We start from the raw sequence: 24,147 nt of genomic DNA on the forward strand, positions 1-24,147 counted from the left end.
GGCAGTAGGAGTGAATGAGCGAACGGACGCAAATGTTGGCAAATGTTAATGCTAGTCCGCCCCGGAGAAATACTCAATTGTGAACTACACGTGCCGCGGCCTCAGACTCCATGGAGCCCCCTCTGGAAGCATCCAACGGACCGGCGACCTCAGGGAGGAAAAGCCGCTCCATCGCTCTATCACTGCAGGAAAGCGCGGGGAGAGCCTGCTCCCGCTCGGGACGGACTCGCCGTGCCGCTCGCGCGCACGCCTTACACCTGCGCCCCTGCCCGCTCCCTGAGCGCCCGGGCCCGCGGGGTTCCGTCCGGCCGCGAGCCCCGCGCTCCCGAAGCTCCGCGCCGCCACGGGCCGCCAATCACACGCGGCGCCAGGGAACCCCCAGGGCCAGACGGCGGCAGGCCCCGCCCCTCGCGCCCACGTGACCCGCGCCCCGCCCACAACCTCCACGTGACTCGCGCCGGCATCCGCGCGCGGCGTGTATCGCGGCCGGAGCCGCCATTGTTCCGCCGGGGGAGGACAGCGGGGCTTGGCGCTGGCGCCCCGACGCCGCTTAGCGGCCGCCTCTGGAGACACTCTGTCCCCGCCGCCCCCTGTCCTCCTGGCGGCGGCGGCGTGAGGCCGGCTGCGGGGACTGGGAGCCCCTCGGCCCTCCCCGCGGCGGCGGCCGCCAATCCCCCGCCCCGGCGTGAGGGGTGGCCGCGATGCGCTCGGCCTGAGGTGTCGCGGCCCCCGTCGCCTCCCACGGCTCTTCCAGCGGCGTCCGTGCGCCCCGGCGTCATCCCGCGAGTGCCTCTGACGGGAGGGAAGATGGCTGCACGGAGCTGGCAGGACGAGCTGGCCCAGCAGGCCGAGGAGGGCTCTGCCCGGCTGCGGGAGTTGCTCTCGGTCGGCCTAGGTTTCCTGCGCACCGAACTGGGCCTCGACCTGGGGCTGGAGCCGAAGCGGTACCCGGGCTGGGTGATCCTGGTGGGCACCGGCGCGCTCGGGCTGCTGCTGCTCTTCCTGCTGGGCTACGGCTGGGCCGCGGCTTGCGCCGGCGCCCGCAAGAAGCGGAGGAGCCCGCCCCGCAAGCGGGAGGAGGCGGCCGCGTCGGCCCCGGCCCCCGAAGACCCAGCCCAGCTGAAGACTCTCAGAAGCGAGGAGCAAAAGAAGAAGAACCGGAAGAAGCTGCCAGAAAAGCCCAAAGTGAGTAGGGTCGAGGAGCCGGGTGGGCAAGGGAGGCCAGAGCGGTTAAGCGAGAGCAGAGGACGAAGTGGTAGGTGAACTCGTTCCTGGAGCAGGGGATAGTCGGAAAGTGTAAGAATCCCTAGGAAAGTCGAGTTTCCTGGATGGAAATTAACTCCAGGGGTAGGAATAACAGTGCCCAAACTTGAAGCCTTCATCTGGGAACCTTGGCCGCACCAACTGCATGCCCTTCCTAGAGGCCTATAGAAGCAGGCTGCATGTGGAGGTGAGTGGAACCTGAGGCTGACGTTGGGAAGTTCTGGAAAGACTGCCTGGGAGAGAGATGTCGATCTCTGGCCACGTTGAGACTTGAGACCGTAGCTAGTGGAGGATATATGGTGACCTAAACACTCTGGCTTAAAGAGGATTAACAGTGTCCAGATCTAGACATACTTCCACCTTAGTTGGAAACGTTAAAGGGAAGTGGTTGCTCTGTCTTGATTTGGTGGGGGTGGAGGGGCTGGCACAGGAGCTGAGCACGAGGCATCTGGCTATCTAATATTCCTTTGAGATATATCACCTGAGCAAAAGCTAAGGCGAGTTCAGCAAAGTAGTCTGTAGTACAGTCCTGAGTGGAGGCTTTTTTTTAATGAAGTAAAAGGGGGTGGTAGATTAGAAAGCTGAAGTTGAGAGAGGGCCCCAGTTTGCTGGACCAGGTGTGAAAATGCAAAAGCTAACTATTTTTATCAAGCCTTAGTGTTTTACTAATGTATTCTGTATTGCCATTTCTCCATCATACAATTAATTTTTATATTAATTTGTTGGAGAGATCTTGTGCCATGGCACGCATGCGGAAGTCAGTCCTGTTGGAGGCGGTTCTCTCCTTCCACCACGTGGGTCCTGGGGACTGAACTCTAGTAGTCAGGATTGGTGGCTAGTGCCTTTACCTACTCAACTAGCCGGTTTTACATTGGGGCGGGGGGGGGGGGGGGAGGGAGGGGAGGCTGTATTTCCGAGATAGGGTTTCTCTGTGTAACTGCTCACCAGGCTGGCCTTGAACTCGCAGAGATCCGCCTGCCTCTGCCTCCCCAGTGCTGGAATCAAAGAAAGGTGTGCGTCACCACTCCTACCTGGTTTTACCTATTCTTAAAATACTTTACAGTTGAGAATATAAAAAATGTACAACATGAGAAAGATCTGTTAGCAGCATGTTAGCTCATGTGATTAATCCCAGCGCAGGGGCAGGCAGGGACAGGCCGATCTCTGAGTTTGAGGCCAGCCTGATCTACATAGTATATTGAGTTACAGGACAGCCAGAGCTACATAAAGAAACCCTGTGTCAAAAAAGAGAGAGAGAGAAGAGGAAGAAGAACAACAATGAACGAAATACTTCCTGTTTTTGTATTATCTGAATGTAACCCTTAACCTTTTTAGAACAATTCAGTAAGCCAGTACCAGGTTCTTACCATGTAGAGGTGCACTCTGATATGTTTGAGTGGTGCAAGGTGTGCACAGAGGAGTTAGTCAATCGTGGTCGCTAGTGTGGGAGACAGATTCATAAATAGTGTATTCATGGGCTCTCAGTTGCAAAATAGAGTGTGAACACATGTTGGTGTGATTTGGACGGTAGAGACTAATTCCAGTTTGAGAAATTTAGGAAAGTTAATTCAGGAAGCTGGGTTTCACTTCAAAAAAGAATATTGTTAGTAACAATACAAAAAAGACTGACAGCTCATGTCATAAGTATTCATGTTTTGCTTGGAAGTAAAAAAAATAGGATAGGAAAGAAATGTAGAAGAATATCCATGTAATAATACTTCCCTAGGTTCAGAGAAAACAACCCGCATAGACTATGCATAATTAAAAAGTTCAGAAAACAGCATTAAGGGTTAAGTAATGTTCTGATGAAAGTAGAACATTTGGCTTCAGAGTAAAGGTGATCTTGAAACAAACCACATACATTAATCCTAAGACCTGTGTGGATTGTGGCAGGTTGAAATTTTCAAAGCCTCTTTAGAACGTTTAGAATTTCAGATGGACTTGAGTTGAGAGACAGGTGCTCCAAGAGTCCATTTGAACTGCATCATGACACCAGATGACTCATCTGAAGGAGGAACACACTTCTGTGAAAAATGTACATCTTACTTGAGATTTGGCCCATCCTCCTTTTCATTTGTTTGTTTGTTTGTTTTTGTTTTTTGGTTTTGGTTTTTCGAGACAGGGTTTCTCTGTGTAGCTTTGCTCCTTTCCTGGGAGAAAGATGGCTGGCCTTGAACTCACAGAGATCCGCCTGCCACTGCCTCTGAATTCTGGGATTAAAGGCGTGCGCCGCCCTCGCCACCCAGCATCCTCCTTTTTATTTGTGTTAAGGAAGGGGAAATGGATAATAAATAAGTCTACTGAGGTCTTTGAGGGGGTGGATCATTGAATGTGAATTGGGTGAAATGGGTAACTATTGAAGAAGTTATGCCCTTAAAACTTGACTACAACTCAGAAATATATTTTACATTCTAGCACAGGCACAAACTTACTTTTCTTTAAGCAGTTTGTGACCCACAAAATTGGCTTTTTGTTTGATTATAAGGCCTGACACCTCCCCTGCCCTCCCCTTAAAAAATATTGCTTTTTAGGGCTAAGTATTAACTTCATTACTTCCTGTTCATTATATTCCTTGTACTGTGCTACGTTTTTACTTAGGGGGGGAAAAAAGCAAGGCCTAGTTATAAGTTGAAAGCAGGAAAAATGAGTATTTTATGTCATACTATGAAGGGGACACAAAAGTAAAAAGCTCTGACTTCTTAGGGAGCTTTATGCTCGTTAATGGAAGATGGCTGTACATATCCACTCCTCGTGTGTGCTCTGCTTTCATGGATTAAACCAACTAAAGATCAAAATTTATTTTTAGGGACTGGTGATGTTGCTAAGTTGGTAGAGTGCTTACTTGGCATGCATGAATCCCTGGAATCAGTGGCCAGACCTGCATAAACTGGGGTCTTGGCATATGCCTATAATCCCAACATTCAAAGTAGAGACAGGAGAATTAGACTTTCAAGGTCATCTCCTACAATTTAAGGAGCTTAAGGCCATCCTGAGACAAATGAGGCCCCTCCCCTCTCTGGGAAAAAAAACAATGATTTTTTTAAAAACTGCAGCTGTACTAAATTAGATAGAGACTTTTTCCTTGTCATTTTTTCTTAACCTACACTGTATAACAACTGTGTGCATAATATTTACTATTAATCTAAAGATGATTTCAAGTGTATGGGGATGTGTGTGGGTGACATACCAATATAGCATTTTATTTTATAAGCTACTTGGCATCTGTAGATTTTGATATTCTTGAGAGTTTTGGAATCCCTCCCCAGTGGATACTGAGGGACTTTATCAAAACATTAACAGTACAGCCCCACTTTGTTCCCAGGGGCCACCAAATGCCTGATCACAGTGGTTGATTTTAAAGTAAGAGGTTGAATCGAATTAATGGAAAAGCCTGAGAGATGATGGCAAAAGCTGGATGGCAACAGTCTGTTAGCCTAGGAGGAAACAGGGAGCCCTAAATTTGAGTAAAGCATTTAACCTAATCTGTTTGACTTAGTGTGTGTCTAAATTGAAGATCTTAGCTAAAACACTAAAGGGTCTCCCTTCCTGGTATTTGCAGTAGTCAGTTTGAATACTTCTTACCACTTGTAGGTTCCTGAGCCGTATCTCAGACCTTTATTTAGTTCTAACTTGAGAACAGGATCCAGAGAATCTGCTTTCTTGTACCTGACTGTTCAAGCTGAACTTGGAACTCCTGGGCTCAAGTGGTCTTCAATCTCTGCCCGAGTTTCTGGCACTGCAGATGTGCCCCACTGCCTGGCTTTTTATTTGTATCCATAACATTAATTTGAAAATCACTCAGTAGAATAGAGCTATAAAGTTTATAAGATTTTTATTTTTATTTTTATTTTTTTGGTTTTTCAAGACAGGGTTTCTCTGTGTAGCTTATAGGTGTGCGCCACCGCCCAGCCTATAAGAACTTTTGTTTCTCTTCTTTTTGTTTGTTTACTTGATTTAGAGACAAGGTCTCACTGTGTAGCTCTGGCTGTCCTGCCTCAAATTCAGAAGTCCACGTGACTCTTACTCTGGAAGGCTGGGATTAAAAGTGTGCACCACTATATCTAGCTGACCTTTTTTTCTAAGCTAGTTAGAGTGCCACATATTTGTATGTAATGTCAGTATTGAGGCTGGAGAATTAACTGAGATTAAGGCTAGCCTGGTCTACATGCTGAAGTCCAGGCCATTTTGGACTATGGTGTGAGACAAGAAACAGTAAAGCTCTTTCTAGTCAGGCAGTAGTGCACCTAGGATGCACGCAGAGCCAAGGGTCTTGAGTTTGAGGTCACTCTCAGCAGTACAGCAAGACTGTCCGAAAGAGTCTTTTTAGTTGAGTCACTTATTCAGGTGGCTTCTGTGGTATAAACTGTTTCCTGAGCATTCTATATTTCAGGATATTTTGCCTACATATAATTTTACTTTTATTGTTTCATTCCATTATTTAGTTTTCTCTTAAGTCATGCAATCCCTATTTTCAGAGTGACTTGTTTGTGTGAATGTGTGCATGTGAGTGTAGAAGCCAGAATCAATGTTGGATATGATATCTTCTTTAATCAGTCTCCTCTTTCTTTCTGTCCTAAACATTTTATTATGTGTTTGAGTGTTTTGCCTGCACAGGTGTGCACACATTGACACAGGAGAGCAATGAATCCCTTGGAACTGGAGTTAACAGATGGCTGTGAGCCATCATATTGGGTACTGGGAATTGAACCCCACTAGAGGAGCAACAAGACTCTAAACTGCTCCTTCAGCGCCCCCCCCCCTTTTTCTTAATAAGTTAATTTTCTTTTTTTTTTTTTTTTTTTTTTTTTTTTTTATTTACTGGAGCTGAGGACCAAACCCAGGACCATACGCTTGCTAGGCAAGCGCTCTACCACTAAGCTAAATCCTCAACCCCTTATTTTCATTTTTATACAATATATTTTGATCAATCCTTGCCCTCTCCAACCTCTTAGGTCCTACCCACCCAACTTCATATTCTCTTTCATTCTCTGTGCTCTCAAAAACAAAATAAGCCAGGCAGTGGTGGCGGGGTGGTGCACTCAGGAGGCAGAGGCAGGCAGACCTCTTGATCTCTGGATTTCAAGGCCAGCCTGGTCTACAGAGCGAGTTCAAGGACAGCCAGGTCTATACAGAGAAGCCCTGTCTCAAAACAAAAAACAAAGACCAAAACAAAACCAGTAAGACATACCCACATACATACATACATACCAAAACAAAAGGTGCACGAAAAACCATGAGTCTGTTTTGTGCTGACCAACTACTCCTGAGCATGGAGCCCACCTTGGAATGTGGTTGTTATACCTGGTAACACTCCACTGGAGAAAACTTTTATTTCTTACTATATTATTTTTTGCTTATTCTTTGAAAACTTCATATATGTATACAATGTATTTTGATTATACCCATACCTACTACTCTGATTCCCTCTAAGATGCCCCCAACCTCACATATGCTCTTTTTTTTTTTTTTTCAGTGACCCATTGAGTCCAATTAGTGCTACTTTTATGTACAAAGGTACCAGGGTATGGAGCCATCCCATCCATCTTAATTTAGGTAACCTACTAGTGGACACACCCCAAGGCAAAATGACTCCTCTCCCAGCTGCTGTCAACTATTAATAACTGCTTAGCTTAGAATGATTCCTTGTGAATTTCTGCCCCATCCATGAGGGACTTTTGACTAGCTTGATCTTGGCAGCTGTTGGGCAGGTAACACAGTTGCTGTTTGTTTTTGAGTACAGTAGCCATGTTGTGTCCAAAAGATGGCATTTCCAAGTGCTCATCCTCCAGCTCTTACATTCTTTCCTCCCCATCTTCCACAGTGTTCTCTGAGCCTTGGGGGGGTGGGGGTGGGTGATGATATAGATATCCCATTTGGAGTTGAACATTCCTGTTGCTGTAATTGGTCATGAGTCACTTCATTAACTACTGCCCACTGCAGAAAGCTTCTGGCCAAGGTTGAGAGCAACACTGATCTATGGACATAAACATACATTTTTAGAAAAGCAGTTTGGATATCATGTTCATTTAAGCACAGTAACAATAGTAGCTAGCCCCTCAGCGCCCCCTGCTGCCAGGGTTTTAACTAAATTGTCTTACTGGTTTTATGTTTTGATTTTCTTTGTTGTTTTTTTTTTTAAATATTTATTTATTTATTATGTATACAGGAGAGGATGCCAGATCTCATTACAGATGGGTGTGAGTCACCATGTGGGTGCTGGGAATTGAACTCAGGACCTCTGGAAGAGCAGTCGGTGCTCTTAACCTCTGAGCCATCTCTCCAGCCCTGTTTTGTTTTTAAGAGAGTGAGAAAAGGAGAAAGAACATGGGTTGTTTGGGTAGAGAGGTGGGGAGGATCTGGGAGGTTGGAAAGGGCAGGGAATGTGATCATTTTCCAGCTGTGGGCTTGGGATCAGGTTTACAGAACCAAGCGTAAATTCTCCCCAATTTTTACCCCTTACCAATCATTCCACAGGGGCATCAATTAGCACACATTGCCTGGCAGGTGGGTATTGTAGCATGAAGGGTAGGTTGCTAGGTAAGATCATTGATATTTTTCCTCTCCCAGGGCTCTACACAGCACCTTTCACATTATGGAAAGCTAGTCAATGGGGAAATTCCCCAGATTGATATATGCCTGTCTTATGATATACCACAGGAACGTACCTGATTTCATGTGATTTTTCCATGTTCTGCAATCAGGGTTCTGCCTTGTTTTTTGAAACAGGGTCTCTCACTGAAAATGGAGCTTATCAGTTGACTAGACTAGTTGGCCAGCAAGCTTCAGGGATCCCAGCCTGTCCGCACCCCAGTGTAGGAGTGATAGATACAAGTGGCTTTTATGTGGGTGCTAGGGAGCTGAACTCCTGTCCTCACGCCTTTATGGCTGGTACTTTAACAAGTGAGCCGTCTACCCAACACCCCAAGACTTAAAATTTTGTTTTTATTTGTAGAGTGGCTATATTGAGTCTTTTAAAAGATTTTTTTCAACCTATATATTTTTAATATATCAGTTCGATTTTTATCCTCTGATAAAACCTTGCTTTTAGGTGTGAATTGCAGGTGCTCTATCTCCAAACCTGAGAGGAGGGGCACTTTTTTCTTTCCTTCATTCTTTTTCTCTTCTATTGGCATTTTTAAAAATCATCTTTTATGTGTTTTCCATCATGCTCCAGGTCAGTTCAGGTTTTAAATTTGATCTTTTAATCTGAGTAATGATTTAAAAGATTGTAGGATTTTAGGTGAGTGATCTTTAACAGTTGTCACTTTGAGTTTCAGTTAGAAGCACATAAGAATTAACTTCAAAGAAAACTCATTTTAGCTTTATTTAATATAGTTATCATTGCATAATTATTTAATATGCATTAACATTGAAGTCATAGCTGATGGTACTGGAATTTATATCTGAATGAAGTTTGTCTAATATAAAGTTCAGTTGTGACCTTTTATAAATCACTTGTGAAGGCTAGACAACATTTCAGCCCCTTGGTGTGAGGCCATTTTAAACACTAACAGAAAGCACAAAAGTGCAATATAAGTGGTTCAAAATAGGCCTTAAAGAAGGGATACTTGTTTCTAATGATGAGAACTAAAGTACAAGGCACAATATTACATTGACCTTGGCTAAGAATGTGCCTATGAAGCAGCTCAAGTCTTGCAGATCCATGACTCCCCCCAGACTGCATGACTGCTGAAGTACCTCAGGTACTGATTCTGTGGCTATAGTTCTTGTGAGTGGGCAAAATCATCAGTGCAGGATTTATGAATACTAAGCGTGTCAGAGTCTGTCTTTCTCCTATTGAAACCTGGTGTTTATTTTCAAGCATTAGCATCTCCAAAGCAGAGCTCAGTTTCTTGCCCCTCTCCTAGCTTTCCCTATTTCTGTAAAATATAAATCACCATTCATTTAGTTAGTCAAACTAAGTCTTGACAGGCATCCTTAACATCTGGGCATTTTAATCCCTTGGGTGGCTAGAGACTCGGGAGTTTGAGGCCAGCCTGTGCTTTCTGATACAAAAATCATCCAACCCCAGTATCTAATCCATCAGCAAAGAGCCATCAGTTTTGTCTACAAAAAGTTTACTCTGTCTTTTGGGACTGCAACCTTCAAGCTCACCTGTTGCAGCAATACTCTCCCATTGGCTGCTTCCAGTAATGTCTCAACACCTTAGTAAGGAGTCTTTGTTTTGAGGTTTTGTTGTGTGTTTGTTTTTGGGTTTGTTGCTTTAATTTTTTTAAAGAAAATTTTGTTTGTGAGTGTTTTGCCTGCATGTGTATGGCGTACCACATGCATGCTTGGTACCCAGGGAGGTCAGAAGAGGGAGTCAAACCCCCTGGAATTGGAGTTATGGATAGTTGTGAACTACCATGTGGATGTTGGGAATTGAACCCTGATCCTCTGCAAGAGCAGTAAATGCTCTTAACTCAGTGGTTCTCAGCCTGTGGGTTGTGACCCTTAGGGGGTTGAACAACCCTTCCACAGGAGTCACCTCACACCATTGGAAAACACAGATATTTACAGTATGTCATAATGGTAGCAAAATTACCTTAGGAAGGAGCAATGAAAACAATTTTATGGTTGGGGTCACCACAACAGGAGGAACTGTATTAAAAAGTCGCAGCATTAGGAAGGTTGAGAACCACGGTCTTAACTTTAACTGCTAAATCATCTCTCCAGCCCCTATTTTTTGAGATGGTCTTTCTCGTTAGCTCAGGCTCACCTGTAACTCAGGAGCTTCCTGTCTCAGTGTCAGTATGGTATTGGGTGTTCTGACTCCTGAGTGCTGTGATTGCAGGTATGTGCCACCATGCTTAGCTAGTAAGGAGTCTTTGAAACAATAAATCGCCATCCTGTCCTAAAACCGGCACTTTAAAGTCTTTGTACTCTGAATCAAAACCTCTTTCCACAGCCTATGTCACCCAAAGCCAGCTGTTAGCTTTTTCTTATTGGCTACTTAAACTACGCTGGTGGTTTGTTGTTAGGGGTGGCTTGGTTCTTCAGGAATGTTTTCGTAGTTCATTTTTTTACATGAACAAATGTTAAAGCTTCTAGAACAGTCTTTCTCCATTAGTCTTATCAGTCTTTAGATCTTACCCTAAAAATCACCTTAGAAAGCCAGACATGGTGTCTTATGTCTGTAATTCTAGCATTTAGGCAGTGGAGGAGGCAGGAGTGTGTACACACACACACACACACACACACACACACATCTTCTGATTTCACAGAAGAACCTTGAGATTAAATGACATACGTGAGGTCATAGACCAGAGGAGTTTTCACAAACAAAACAATGTCCAAATTTGCAGCCTAAGAAGGTTTCTACTGTACTTGTGATTTCCATGGCATTTTCTAGGATATTAAATTGCATTCATAGAACAAACCCAACTACCCCAGTTAAGTTACATCTTTATTGCTTTAGTTTTAGAATTAGAAGTTTCTATGAAAAAATAACTTTCTAAAAGTGTCTTAGTTAGGGTTTTATTACTGTAAAGAGACACCATGACCATGGCAACTCTTATTAAGGAAAACAATTAATTGGGCAGTCCGACAGCCCACTTATAAAATAAACATACAGACGTTTATATTATTTAAACTGCTTGGCCATTAGCTCAGGCCTATCATTATCTAGCTCTTCTTTTTATATTCAACCCATTTCTATTAATCTATACTTTGCCATGTGGCTCGTGGCTTACTGGTACCTTACATCTTCCTTGTCCTGGCGGCAGCTGCAGTCTCTCCCTCTGCCTTCCTGTTCTCTCAATTCTCCTCTCTGTTAGTCCCGCCTATACTTCCTGTCTGGCTACTGGCCAATCAGTGTTTTATTTATACAGAGCGATATCCAAAGCACTTCCCCTTTTCTTCTTTTTCAAAAAGGAAGGTTTTAATCCTTAATCATCAGAGAAATGCAAATCAAAATGACTCTGAGATACCACCTTACACCTGTCAGAATGGCTACGATCAAAAACACCAATGACAGTCAATGTTGGAGAGGATGTGGAGCAAAGGGAACACTCCTCCACTGTTGGTGGGAATGTAAACTTGTACAACCACTGTGGAAATCAGTATGGCAGTTTCCCAGAAAATTAGGAATCGAACTACCTCAAGACCCAGCCATCCCACTCCTGGGCATATACCCAAGGAATGCTGATTCATACCATAAAGATATATGCCAGCTATGTTCATAGCAGCACTATTTGTAATAGCCAGAACCTGGAAACAACCTAGATGCCCGTCAACGGAAGAATGGATGAAAAAAATGTGGTACATATACACAGTGGAGTACTACTCAGAGAAAAACAATGAAAGCATGAAATTTGCAGGCAAATGGATGGAACTAGAAAAAATCATCCTGAGTGAGGTAACCCAAACCCAGAAAGACAGTCATGGTATATACTCACTCATAAGTGGATTCTAGATATAAAATAAAGAACAATCAGACTACAACCCATAGAACCGTAGAGGCTATATATATAGCATGGAGGTCCCTAGGATGACTGTGGCTTATAATAAATTTTGGTTTTACTCAATTATTGAAAAAATAGCCAAACGAATGGAAACACATGGACTATGAACCAAAGACTGAGGGGCCCCCAACTGGATCAGGCCCTCTGAATAGGTGAGACAGTTGATTGGCTTGATCAGTTTGGGAGGCAACTAGGCAGTGGGGCCGAGTCCTGTGATCATTGCATGAGTTGGCTGTTTGAAACATGGAGTTTATGCAGGGACACTTGGCTCAGTCTGGGAGGAGGGTACTGGACCTGCCTGGACTGAGTCTACCAGGTTGATTGCAGTCCTCAGGGGAGACTTTGCCCTGGAGTAGGGGGGTGGGCTGGGGGGGAGAGGAGGGGGTGGGAGGGGGAGAACGGGAATCCGTGGCTGATATGTAGAACTGAATGGTATTGTAAAATAAAATAAAAGGAAAAAAAAGGAAGGTTTTAACTTTAACATAGTAAAATTACATATAACAAAACAATTATCAAGCAAGAATTATAGTTACAATATTAAAGAAGATATCCTATCTGTCTTATATTTGTGAGTCTAAGGTTTTATATCTAACCCATCTTTTATCATAACTGAGGAAATTATAACTATCTAGTCTTTAATCACATCAAATGTAAGCAACTTTCAGGAGTCTTGAAGGATAGACAGAGACAGCTGGCAGCCTGGACAGTCATCTAAAGTTTTCTTGCAAAGTTGGGGCATCTGTCTTCAGTCCACAAGGCTAGAGTCTCTCAGTCATTTTGTGTGTGTGTGTGTGTGTGTGTGTGTGTGTAGTTACTTTTTTCAGTGTCCTGTAGAATATCTGGCAGGTTTTTTTTGTGTGTGTGTGTGTGTGTAGTTACTTTTTTCAGCGTCCCGTAGAATGTCTGGCAGTTTCTTCTGCGAAGCAGGAACCTGAAGGACCATTTTGTCAAGCAAAGTTTAGTGGTTACCTTGGTCTTGTATGTCTAGTTGATCCAGCAGTTCAGGCAAGAACAATTTCTTGCCCAAATGGCTATTTTTGTCAAGAATAAGATAAACTCCATATAGAGTGTCTTTGCCCATCCTTTTTTCTGAAGTAAATCCTGTGCTGCCAGGAGCAGACATGTCTCACTGTCCAGAAAGTTTAAATTAAAAAAAATTTTAAATGTCATATTCTGTAGGTCTTTGAAGTATTTGAAGATTACTTATCTATCTGAAATATATCTATGTATACTTAGAAGACTTAACTAACATGGCTACAAGTATGATTATCATAGATGACTAATTATTAATTTATTTTTTAATTATCCATTACAATTTTAAATGAGTTGTACAAACAATACCTTAAGCAAGAGTAGAAATACACACACAGTATAATAAAATTAACTTTAAATTTGTATCAGTAAACTAAAATTTATACCAATGTAAAACATTTTAAGCAAGTTGTTGTTCTTTAAAATAGGTTCAGCAAGCCTATACTATATTTAGCCCTGGAGAAAAAATGTTTACCTATTAGTTGTAATTTGTTGACTTCTGAAAGAATTTATGTCTGGAGCATTGGGTCTGTTACATGTCCAGGACCTTTTGACTACCAGGTCTTAACTTATTTTGAGATTGCTAGTATAAAAATGACCGTAAGTCAGATTGGCTTTGCATAGTAAATGGAATAGAACAGCTCTGAACTATAGCTTACTTTTCCTGGTTTGGTCTGACAGAATGATTGAATGCTTTTGTACAAAAATCAGAGCCTTAAAAACAAGGATTTGGGGCGGGGTGGTGGCGACGCTTTAATAGATGGAGGCAGAGCAGGGATCTCTGTGATTCGAGAGCCTGGCTACAAGTGAGTAGAAAGCAAACACAAGAAAATGGAAAAAAAAAAAAAAAAAAAAAAAAAAAAAACAAGGATTTGGTGAGATTGTAAAATGGTGTGCCACTTTGGCAAAACAGTTTGGTGGTTGGTCAAAATGCAAAACATTGTTACTCTGTTACTCAACAATTCTACCCTTAGGAATCTAACCTCAAACTACTGAAAATGTGCACCTATGAAACATGTACATGAAGGTTTACAGCAGTGTGTTGCTAATAGTAAAAAAGTTAAAACAACTCAAATAGCTATCAAATACTGGAGAGAAATAAAATGAGGCTTATTCATACAATAGAATATTATTAAGACATAAAAATGAATGAGAAACTGACAGATTAAATGACTTTGGTGAACCTTCATAATTTCATTTGTAGATCTTTCCATTTCTAATTTATAAATACATTTGGGGTTATAAATTATAAATGTACTGCCTCCTGTCAACATTGTATACTTCTATTTGATGATTTCTGTGTCAAACATTATATGGAAATGTTTCCAAGTATTTTCTGTATTAATTGTGAATGAATAGAACAAAATAAATTGCCTGTGATGGAAAAAAAAAAAAATGACCGTAAGTCATTGTATTATCGAGTACTTGAATATGAGGTTAGGGCACATGGCCATCATGCCTTTGAAGAGGAAGGGACAATAGAAGTGAAGAAACTGTTTCTTGAACAGGTGAGTTTTCATGTGCTCCCGTTTGATATATTCTAACAAGAGCCCTGGAAGATAGGTACACAGTTTCCCATGCTTACACATCATGAAATTAAGGGTGAAATCAAGAAAAATGCTTTAAAAATCAGTGATTGGGACTCATAAGAAAGCTCAGTGGATAAAAGTGCTTGCTGCTAACCCAGTGAGCTTTGTTCAGTTCCCAGAATCTGCACAGTAGAAGTAGAGAACCAGAAGTTGTCCTCTAACATCTACATGCACTCTGTGGCACAAATGTGAAAATTTTTTAAGTCACAGGGATTAACTGTAGCTGTTGCATCTTGTCCTAGTTAAGGTTTCTATTGCTATGAAGAGACATCATGACCACGGCAACTCTTACAAGGAAAACAATTAATGGGGTGGCTTACAGTTCAGAGGTTTAGTCCATTGTCATCATGGTGTGACATGGTGGCATATAGGCAGACATGGTAAAGATTTTTCAGTTACATAGGAAAGTGGGGCAGGCTAAGTGCAATGGCACATGGCCTTTAATCCTAGCCCTCCAGAGGCTAGAGGCCAGCCTGGTCTGTATAGCAAGAGCCAGCAAGAGCTCCTTGCTGTATGAGACCTTTTCTTGTGTGAAGGATAAGTAGAGGAAGAGGAAGGAAGGGAAGGTCAACCACAGGAAATGAGACCAGTTAAGTTTGGCTAGAGATGACAGTTAATATGAACTGAAAATAGTCTATGATAGTTGGATGTGGTAGCTTTTCCATATAGGCTTAGCTTCTTGGGAGGCTGAAGCAGGAAGTTTGCTTAAACCCAAGAGTTTGAGGCCAATTTGAACAACTCAGTGAGATATTGTTTCCATTTTAAAAGAAAAGGGAGGGCCAGGCAGTTGTGGCACATACCTTTAATTCCAGCACTTGGGAGACAGGGACAAGCTGATCTCTGTGAGTTTGATGCCAGCCTGGTTTACAGAGGGAGTTCCAGGACAGCCAGGGCTACACAGAGAAAGCCTGTGTCAAAAAACTGAAAAGTAAGAAGGAAGGAAGGAAGAAAAAGGAGGTCAAACTAGTAGCACACTCTTGAAATCCCACACCTCAAAAGATGAGTGAGAAAAATAGTGAGTTTGAGGCTAGCCTGGGCAACACAGCAAGATTTCACCTCAAAAACAAAAGACAAGAATTAAAAGAACTAGTATATGAGAATAGCAAGTAAGACTGAGGTTGGGAAGTAAAACCAGCTGGTTCTGAGTACCTGATGTAGAAGTCTCTAAGTCTCATTTACCTTCTGAAATTTCTTACCTTTAACCAAAGAGCAGTCAAAACAGCACAGAAGAAAGAAAACCAGATCAAGAGTGAGGAAACCTGGTTTGGCTTTCACTGTCCTATTTTAACAGGCTGCTTAAGATCCAGCAAATTAAATGTTGATTAATTAGACATTTATGCAGCTAAGAAAACAGCTTTTGTTTTGACTTCCTGCCACAAATCTTTGGAAAACTTACAAATTGAGTTTTAAAATGAAAATGGTCTCTCTTCCCAGCTTCATTAGCCTGATATTTTTAAAGATTTATTTGTATTTTATGTGTATGAGTTTTACATGCGTACATGCAGGTCCATCATGTGTGTATCTGTGTCTGTCTGTCTGGAAGGACGGACGAGGGTATCAGATTCCCTGGAAGTGGAGTTATGGTTGTAAGCCATGTGGGTGATGGAAACCAAACCTCAGTTCTCTGCAAGAGCAGCAAATGTTCTTAACCACTGAGCCATCTCTCCAGCTCCTGTTTGATTTTTGGTTTTTCAAGACAGGATTTTTTTGTGTAGTCCTAACTGGACTTGAACTCAGAGATCCACCTGCCTGCCACCACTGCACAGCTTGCTGCTTGATTATTTGTAAAAATGCATGTAAAATCACTTTATAGACACTTAAAATTTTTAAATAGATTTTTTTCATATGATATATTCTGATTCTGATTTCCCCTCTCTCAACTCCTCCCAGACCCCCCCCCCCACACACACATACTTCCCCAGCAACCCAGATCCACACCTTTCCCCCTCCTCTTTCATTAGAATATAGACAGGCATCTTTTTTTTTGTTGTTTGTTTGTTTGTTTGTTTTTTCGAGACAGGGTTTCTCTGTGTAGCTTTGCGCCTTTCCTGGGACTCACTTGGTAGCCCAGGCTGGCCTCGAACTCACCGAGATCCGCCTGGCTCTGCCTCCCGAGTGCTGGGATTAAAGGCGTGCGCCGCCGCCCCCCAGCTAGACAGGCATCTTTTAAAAAAGAAAAAAGGAGGGTTTGAGGATTTTAGCTCAGTGGTAGAGTGCTTGCCTAGCAAGCGCAAGGCCCTGGGTTTGGTCCTCAGCTCTGAAGAAAAAAAACAAAGACAAAATGAAAAAGAAAAAAGGAAAAAAATTGGAAAGGTAAATTCATAGCAAGCCAGAATAGGACTAAACAAATGGAGTGGGGTGAAGAGCCAAAGAAACATAAGAATCACATATAGTTTCAACAGTCTTTTTTCCCCTAGTACAGAGCTGCACCATAATGGGCAGTTTGAGGAAAGTCTTATATGCAGATATTAGAAGCAAAGATTTTGAAACCAGTACATTAATTTACTGGCGTTAATGTGTCAAATATGAGAGGAATGGGTAAGTGAGAAGTGATGGGATTCAGAAAAAAGGGTAGATGGATAACATAGGCCCCTTTTATCAAACTCCTCGGTCTACCCATTTCTGTTAGTGGAGTGAAAACAGTAGGAACAGTCGTGATTACAAAGTGGACTTGGGGATCACTTTGATTCTGCCCACAAACACCTAGTGTGGTCTCTTTAGAAATGTTAGGAAAACTGAAGTAACTGTTTTGTGTGTTTGTGATTGTGGCAGTGGGTTGTAAAACTAAAAGCAACACTAGGGTCTTCTAGCATGTATTCATCTGTATATCATCTTTGGCTGCTTTTTTGCTGCTATGGAAGATTTCAGTAAAGACTATTATGGCCCATAAATCCTAAAATGTTTTCTATCTGGCCTGCTACAGAAAAGGTTTGCTGAGGAGATGGACAAACAGACCACTGTTTAAGAACATGTACCACTCTTGCATTTGGATCCCAGCATCCACATCAAGTAGGTTACAACCAGCTGTAACTCAAGCTCCAGAAGGTCTGACATCCTCTTCTGGCCCCCACACTCACATGCACAGTTACACACGTACACATAATTTTAAAAAAAGAAAGAGAAACTTTTTTTAAAAGTTTACTAACTCTTGAATAGAGCCAAACTCATCTTCTGTGGTACAGAAATAAAATCCAGAGATGGTGAGATGTTCTCAGATTACTCAGCTAATGGTCATCACAGAGTAAATACACTTCAGAGCACCTTGTTTCATTTCTTTTATTAGAGAAACTAATACCTGTGTGTGATCAGAAAATTTGTGTATGGAATTTTGTTATGAGTTCAATATAGTGGGAGAGATGGCTCAGTGGTTAAGAGCACTGGCTGCTCTTGGAGAAGACCTGGGTTCAATTTCCAGCACCCACAGAGGGGCTCACAGCCACATTTAGCTCCTGACCTCCACAGGGACCCCCCCCACACACACACACACATACACACACGGCCAAAATGTAAGGCAAAACACTCATACAATAATAAAAATAAAGATATATTTTTTAAGTTAATTCATTATATCACAAAACATTCTTTTTTTTTTTTTTTAAGTCCATTGAAATTTAGATAATATGACTATACAAAAAGAGCCTTGTTAGTTTGGGTCAGAGAAGAACTTGATTGTTATATGTGTTATTTCTCAGGTAAAAATCTTTGGTCTGGCCAGCTAGCCAGTTTGATGATACGGTGTTTTCTTGTTACCTCTGCAGCCAAATGGACGTACTGTTGAGGTAGCTGAGGATGAAGTTGTTAGAACTCCCCGAAGTATAACAGCAAAGCAGCAGCCAGAGACAGACAAGAAAAATGAAAAGGTAAGCTTGGGAACATATGACATTGTATGCAAAGTTTTTCATAAAGAGAGGGACATAAAAAAGTGATGCTTTCGTGTTAAGATTTTTTGTGATAGGACTGTGTGTCTTCCATTTAAGGAAATCCCAAAATCTAAAATCATAGTGGATAGGTGGTTAAGGTTACAAAGTCTTTTTTAAAAGAAGACTATGTTACCAAATATTTTTAAATATTATAGTGGTATTAGTAAATGTTCATTATGCCAGAAGTAATTTATGACTTGAGTATTTTTTTTTGTTTGAGTGAGTTCTGGCTTTATAGGTTATTTCTTATACAAAAATAGAATCATGTTACTCATGTTGATATTGTACCTTGTAATAAAAAAATGCTTAGCAAAACTGTCAGATGATATTAAGTAGATTTCCATTGTTAGGAAAATTGAATCATCTACCTATTAAGCAGTTAACTTTATTTATAAATAAAAGAATTCTATATACTAAGGTCATTTAAAAGGTTTGGGAATAAGGACTGACAGCATGACTAAGCGGGTAAAGGCATTTGTCACCATACCTGAAGACCTAAGTTCTATCCCCAGAATCACCATGATAGCAGAAAAGAAGTGACTCCTCTAAATTGTCCTCTGACTTCCACAAGTACATGCGTGGGTGTAGACCAGAGGAAGGTATTGGATCCCCCTGGAGCTGGAGTTACAAAGGGTTGTGAGCTGCCCATTGTGTGTGCTGGGAACTGAAGTCAGATCCTCTGGAAAAGTAACTATTGCTCTTATCCACTGAGCTGTCTACAGCCCTAAGAAGCATGGTTTTTGTGCAGGGAGTAATTGTTTCTCAAGTTATAATATTGCTACATTTCTTGTCATTTGAGTAAGCCTTATAGATAAAACTTGATCTAGAAAAGGGAAAAAAACATATACATACATAAATATTTTATTTATAAAGTGCTAGAGTGAGCTTAAGTGTATAAAGCAGATTAAACAGCCTGCCATAGTTTTCTAGGTTGTTTGCTTTTTTGTTTTTTAATATATTTTAATGTCTCTGTTTTTATAGCCCAGGCTAGCTTCAAACTTAAAATCCTCCTGCCTCCACCTTCATAATGCTGGGATTACAGCTGCATGCCACCACATCTAGTAGTTTTTTAGATCTTTGTTTTGATATGGAGGCCAGTCAGTGCCTCATTGATGTTTCTAGTAGAGATCATAAAGGGCTATTAGCCAGGCACTGTGCTAATAATTATTGAAAGGGTAGAGAAATAATAATGTTTTTACCCTCAGAAAGATTATAGTATCTAGGTAAGGAAAGGCAAACAGAAGCTATCTGGTATAATAGGGTATTTGGTGCTAGGTATTCAGTGGAGAAAGGGAATCCTACTTGGGTAGCCAGAAAAGACTGATTTGCTGGGCATGGTAGTACTGCACACCTTTAATCTAGCACTCTAGGCCAAGGCAGGTAGATCTCTGTGAGTTCAAGGCCAGCCTAATCTACGTAGTGAGTTCCAGGCCAGCCGGGGCTACATAGTGGGACCCCATGTCTCAAAAAAAAAAAAAAAAAGGAAAAAGAAAAGAAAATACTGTCTTAAAGATGGGTGGTATTTCAGTAACTGGAAAGAGGACATCAGTTTTACAGGGGGAGAATCAAATGAACATGGATGTTATTCAAATGAACATATTCAGACACACTTAAGGGAGAAAGCCTTAAAGACGTTTGAGGGATCAAGCAAGATTAGAGGGGCATATGTTTTGTTTGTTTTTTTAATTGATGTATATGTAGAACCAGGTAAATTTGTGTGTCGGCAGCATTTATGATTAATGAGTCCATTTTGCATCTAGGATTATAAAGTTCTAAACTAAAGAGGGAAATCTGAAAATTGCTAATTAGAAAACCAGTAATATGCAAAATGGATAAAAGTTGGTTACTGTTATTGTTAAAAGATAAAGTCAATTGTATCCACTGAAATCCTAGTATCATTCATTATAAGAACTAGTAGTATTTAGAGAGAGCGAAATATTTTCACACTTCATCCTAACAAGCCCTTTTTTACCATGTTGATGTTTGCACTGGTGCTGCCAAAGCAGTGGGTGAAATTGCTGGCTCTTCACCGGGATTCAGGACAGCAGCACTGAGCTGCTTGCTGCTCTTCGTCCTTACGGCTGTCAGCTCCATTTTAGAAGAAGTTTGCTAGTTTCACTTGAGTGCTTTATCAAGAATAATTGTTGGTCTTAATTCTTACTATGTATTTGTTAGCTTTACATACATATATAGACACACAGTATCCTGTCTGCAAGCATGCCTGCAGGCCAGAACAGGGCACCAGATCTCATTACAGACGGCTGTGAGCCACCACATGGTTGCTGGGAATAGAAGTCAGGACCTCTGGAAGAGCTGCCAGTCAGTACTCTTAACCTTTGAGCCATCTCTCCAGCCCCCTTAATCTGTATTATTTGTTACCACATTTATTTTGTGTATGTACATATGTGGGCACACATGTGGTCAGGATAATTTGCAGGGAGGAATCCATTCTCTTGCTCTGCCTTGTGGGTTCTAGGGATTGAACTGAGGTTGTCAGACTTGGCAGCAAGTACCTTTACCCGATGAGCCATCTTGCCAGCCCTAAATCTTAAAGTTCTTGATTTTTAACTATTCTGCATGGTGAAATGTGACTGTATAAAGGTATACTGCATGCATACTGAGGAACGATTATCTTAAGGAAAAAACACTTGTACAATGAGCTGTACAAGTTGTTCTGTTTTCCTTTGAAATATTGATTGATACACCGCATTGGCTTTTCAGACTTAGGTATCCTACTTGGGTAGGCATTTTCTCAGGAATAAACAAAATTATTCCATCACGTCAAGGAAAACAGGGGTGTGTTTTTTCCCAACAATAAAAGGACTTTGTTGCCAAATAAAAATTAGAAATTTGAAAGATTTAGATTTACTACCATGACATTAACTTACAGTACTTAAAGAATTTACGATGACATGACTTGTGGTGTTATAAATATGACTTTTTTTAAAAAGAGTCCAAAATGGTGAATATGGTGGTTTGAATGTAATTGGCTCCCATAGGTTGGTTCATAGAGAGTGGCACTATTAGGAGGTGGCCTTGTTGGAGGAAGTGTGTCACTTTGAGGATAGGCTTTGAGGTCTCATATGCTTAAGCTACAGCCAGTGTGGGACACAGTTCACTTCCTGTTGCCTGCTAATCAAGATGAAGAACTCAGCTCCTTCTCCAGCACCGTGTCTGCCTATATGGCACCCACCACAATGATAGTGGAGTAAACCTGAACTGTAAGCTAGCCCATTTAAATGTTTCCTTTATAAGAATTGCCATGATTGTGGCATCTCTTCACAGCAATAGAAACCCTAACTAACTAAGACAGTGGAACATATTTTTCATGCCAGAATTTGGGAATTGGAAGCAGGAGAATCAGAAATTCAAAGGCAATTTCACCTGAGCTAAGTAACTAGTTCAATTTGAGGCTAGCTTAAGCTATATGAGACCCTGTCTTGGGGGCGAAAAAAAACCTATGATGGACTATCTTAACATTAAATAAAATTTGTAGCTGGGCAGTAGTGGCGCACGCCTTTAATCCCAGCACTTGGGAGGCAGAGCCAAGTGGATCTCTGTGAGTTCGAGACCAGCCTGGTCTACAGAGCGAGATCCAGGACAGGCACCAAAACTACACAGAGAAACCCTGTCTTGAAAAACTAAAACAAAAAAACAACAACAAAAAAAATTTGTGTAACTTAACCAGTATTTTGTAGTTGACCAACACTTATATGGTAGTGTAAACCTTTGCCGGGCAGTGGTGGCACACGTCTTTAATCCCAGCATTCGGGAGGCAGAGGCAGGCCGATCTCCGTGAAGGCCAGCCTGGGTTACAGAGTGAGTTCCAGGAAAAGCACCAAAGCTACGCAGAGAAACCCTGTCTCAAAAAAAAAAAAAAAAAAAAAAAAGCACTATTTGTAGCAGAACCTGGAATCAACCTAGATGCCCATTAACTGAAGAATGGATGAAGAAAATGTGGTACCTATATACAATGGAGTACTACACAGCATAGACAAATCGATGGAACTAGAAAATATCATCCTGAGTGAGGTAACCCAAACCCAGAAAGACAAACATGGTATGTACTCACTCATAAATGGATACTAGATATAAAGCAAAGAACAATCAGACTGCAACCCACAGTACCAGAGAGGCTATATAGCAGGGGGGACCCTAGGATGACTGTGGCTTATAATAAGTTTTGGTTTTACTCAATTACTGGGCAAGCCTCAATGAAATATTTCACTATCACTATTAGGATAAGAATTCATACTGTAAAAAGCTGATAATAGAAAAAATAAAAATAAAAAAATAAATCACATCTTAATAATTATTTCTCTTTTTCTTTCCAATCATTTCTAACCGTGGAAACTTATCTAATGGAATACCAAGGGAGGATACTCAAAGTTGTTTGAAGAGAGAAAAATTCCCCTGTTCTCCATTGGATATATCTCTGTGTGGGCCAGGGGTATAGCTCAGTGGTAGATCATTTGCCTATCATGCACAGGACCCTGGGTTTAACCCCCAGCACCACAAAATAAAACTTAACACACATATTTGTGAACATCTCTGGATTTTCTTCATGTGCCACAATCAAAACAATTTATCTCAAGAAGTTGGACAAAGAAGTAGATAGTTAATTAAAGATATTTGAAATATATATAATGCTGTTCTCACAAACGTGTCATTTTGTTTTGAAAAATATTACTATGTAGATATAGTTATGTATGTAGATAGTCGTGATTATTTTTAAATACATTAGCATAATTAAATAAGTAATACCTTAGTGTCTAAGAGTATCCTCTGACCAAGAGGTTTGAAAACTGTCACCAAACAAAATAATTCCAAAGCAGCATACATTGAAATAAGCATCAACTAGAAAAACTTGTAACAATGCTGAATGCAGAGTGCTTACTTGCTTACATTTGTGGTTTTCCTTGTATAATGCATCTTAGAAATTATAGTTTAAGTCAGAGCTTTACAAGTCATAGCTGTTTTTCAAATGTATACACACTTTAAGTTAAGTGAGTTTACCTGGATTTACAATTGAATGTTCAAACTACTTGTTTGCATATTTTGGTTAACTCCTAAGGAAATTTTTGAAATTACCCAAATTTGCTTCATACCCATTATATCTTAAGAAATTATTCACACACGAGGGAGGGAGTGTGTGTGTGTGTGTGTGTGTGTGTGTGTGTGTGTGTGTGTGTGTGTGTGTAAATAAATATCTCACATATATATAAATTTTTGCTTGCTTTGTGTTTGGGGGACGTGATCTTACTCTATAGACCAGTTGTCCTGGGACTCATTGTATAGACCAGGCAGCCTCAAGCTTAGAGAATTCTGCCTGCTTCTTTTTGCCTTTGGAGTACTAGAATTAAAGGCTTGCCCAACTTTATATGTATATTTAATGGGTTTAGAAATTTATCAAAGCCTTTTCATGGTCTAAGTCTAAAAGAATGGAGGTATTTCAGTATAGAAATATCAAGTCACAAGCCAGACAGAGGTGGTATATGCCTTTAAACCCAGAACTTGGGAGGCAGAGGCAGGTGAATCTCTTTGAGTTTGAGGACAGTCTACAAAGTAAGTCCAGGATAGCCAGGACTATATGAAGAAACCCTGTCTTAAAAAGAAAAAAAGAAGAAGAAAGGAAAAAGAAGTACCAAGTCATAAGCCACAGAAAAGCTATTGCTTAGGTGTCTATCGTTCATTTAACTCGTTCTCTTGGGAGTGATAGAGCATGTGTATAAATGTATATGTATTTATGTGGACACATTTCTTTCAGTGGTACTAATATAGTCAGTGTTTTTTCTGTCTGTTTTGTATATATGAAATGAGAAAAAACAAATGGGAAATTTAAGCAGGAGACAGTAAGAAAATGCCTACATGGCATATTGA

The 24,147-nt window shown here is 41.2% G+C and overlaps 1 protein-coding gene across 4 annotated transcripts in view; it reads left to right on the forward strand.

The window, feature by feature from the left end:
- Window positions 1–505: 505 nt before the first annotated feature.
- Window positions 506–24,147, forward strand: part of Mtdh (metadherin) — a 54,908-nt gene continuing 31,266 nt past the window's right edge. For all 4 annotated transcript variants that reach the window (XM_028893774.2, XM_028893775.2, XM_028893777.2 and 1 more), the window contains exons 1-2: window positions 506–1,185; window positions 18,106–18,207. In XM_028893774.2, coding sequence (XP_028749607.1) covers window positions 808–1,185; window positions 18,106–18,207 — 480 coding nt within the window. In that variant the 5' untranslated portion in view covers window positions 506–807. The remainder of the gene's footprint in view (window positions 1,186–18,105; window positions 18,208–24,147) is intronic.

The sequence above is a fragment of the Peromyscus leucopus genome, chromosome 20 (assembly GCF_004664715.2).
Source record: "Peromyscus leucopus breed LL Stock chromosome 20, UCI_PerLeu_2.1, whole genome shotgun sequence".
In the NCBI taxonomy this organism is placed as follows: domain Eukaryota; kingdom Metazoa; phylum Chordata; class Mammalia; order Rodentia; family Cricetidae; genus Peromyscus; species Peromyscus leucopus.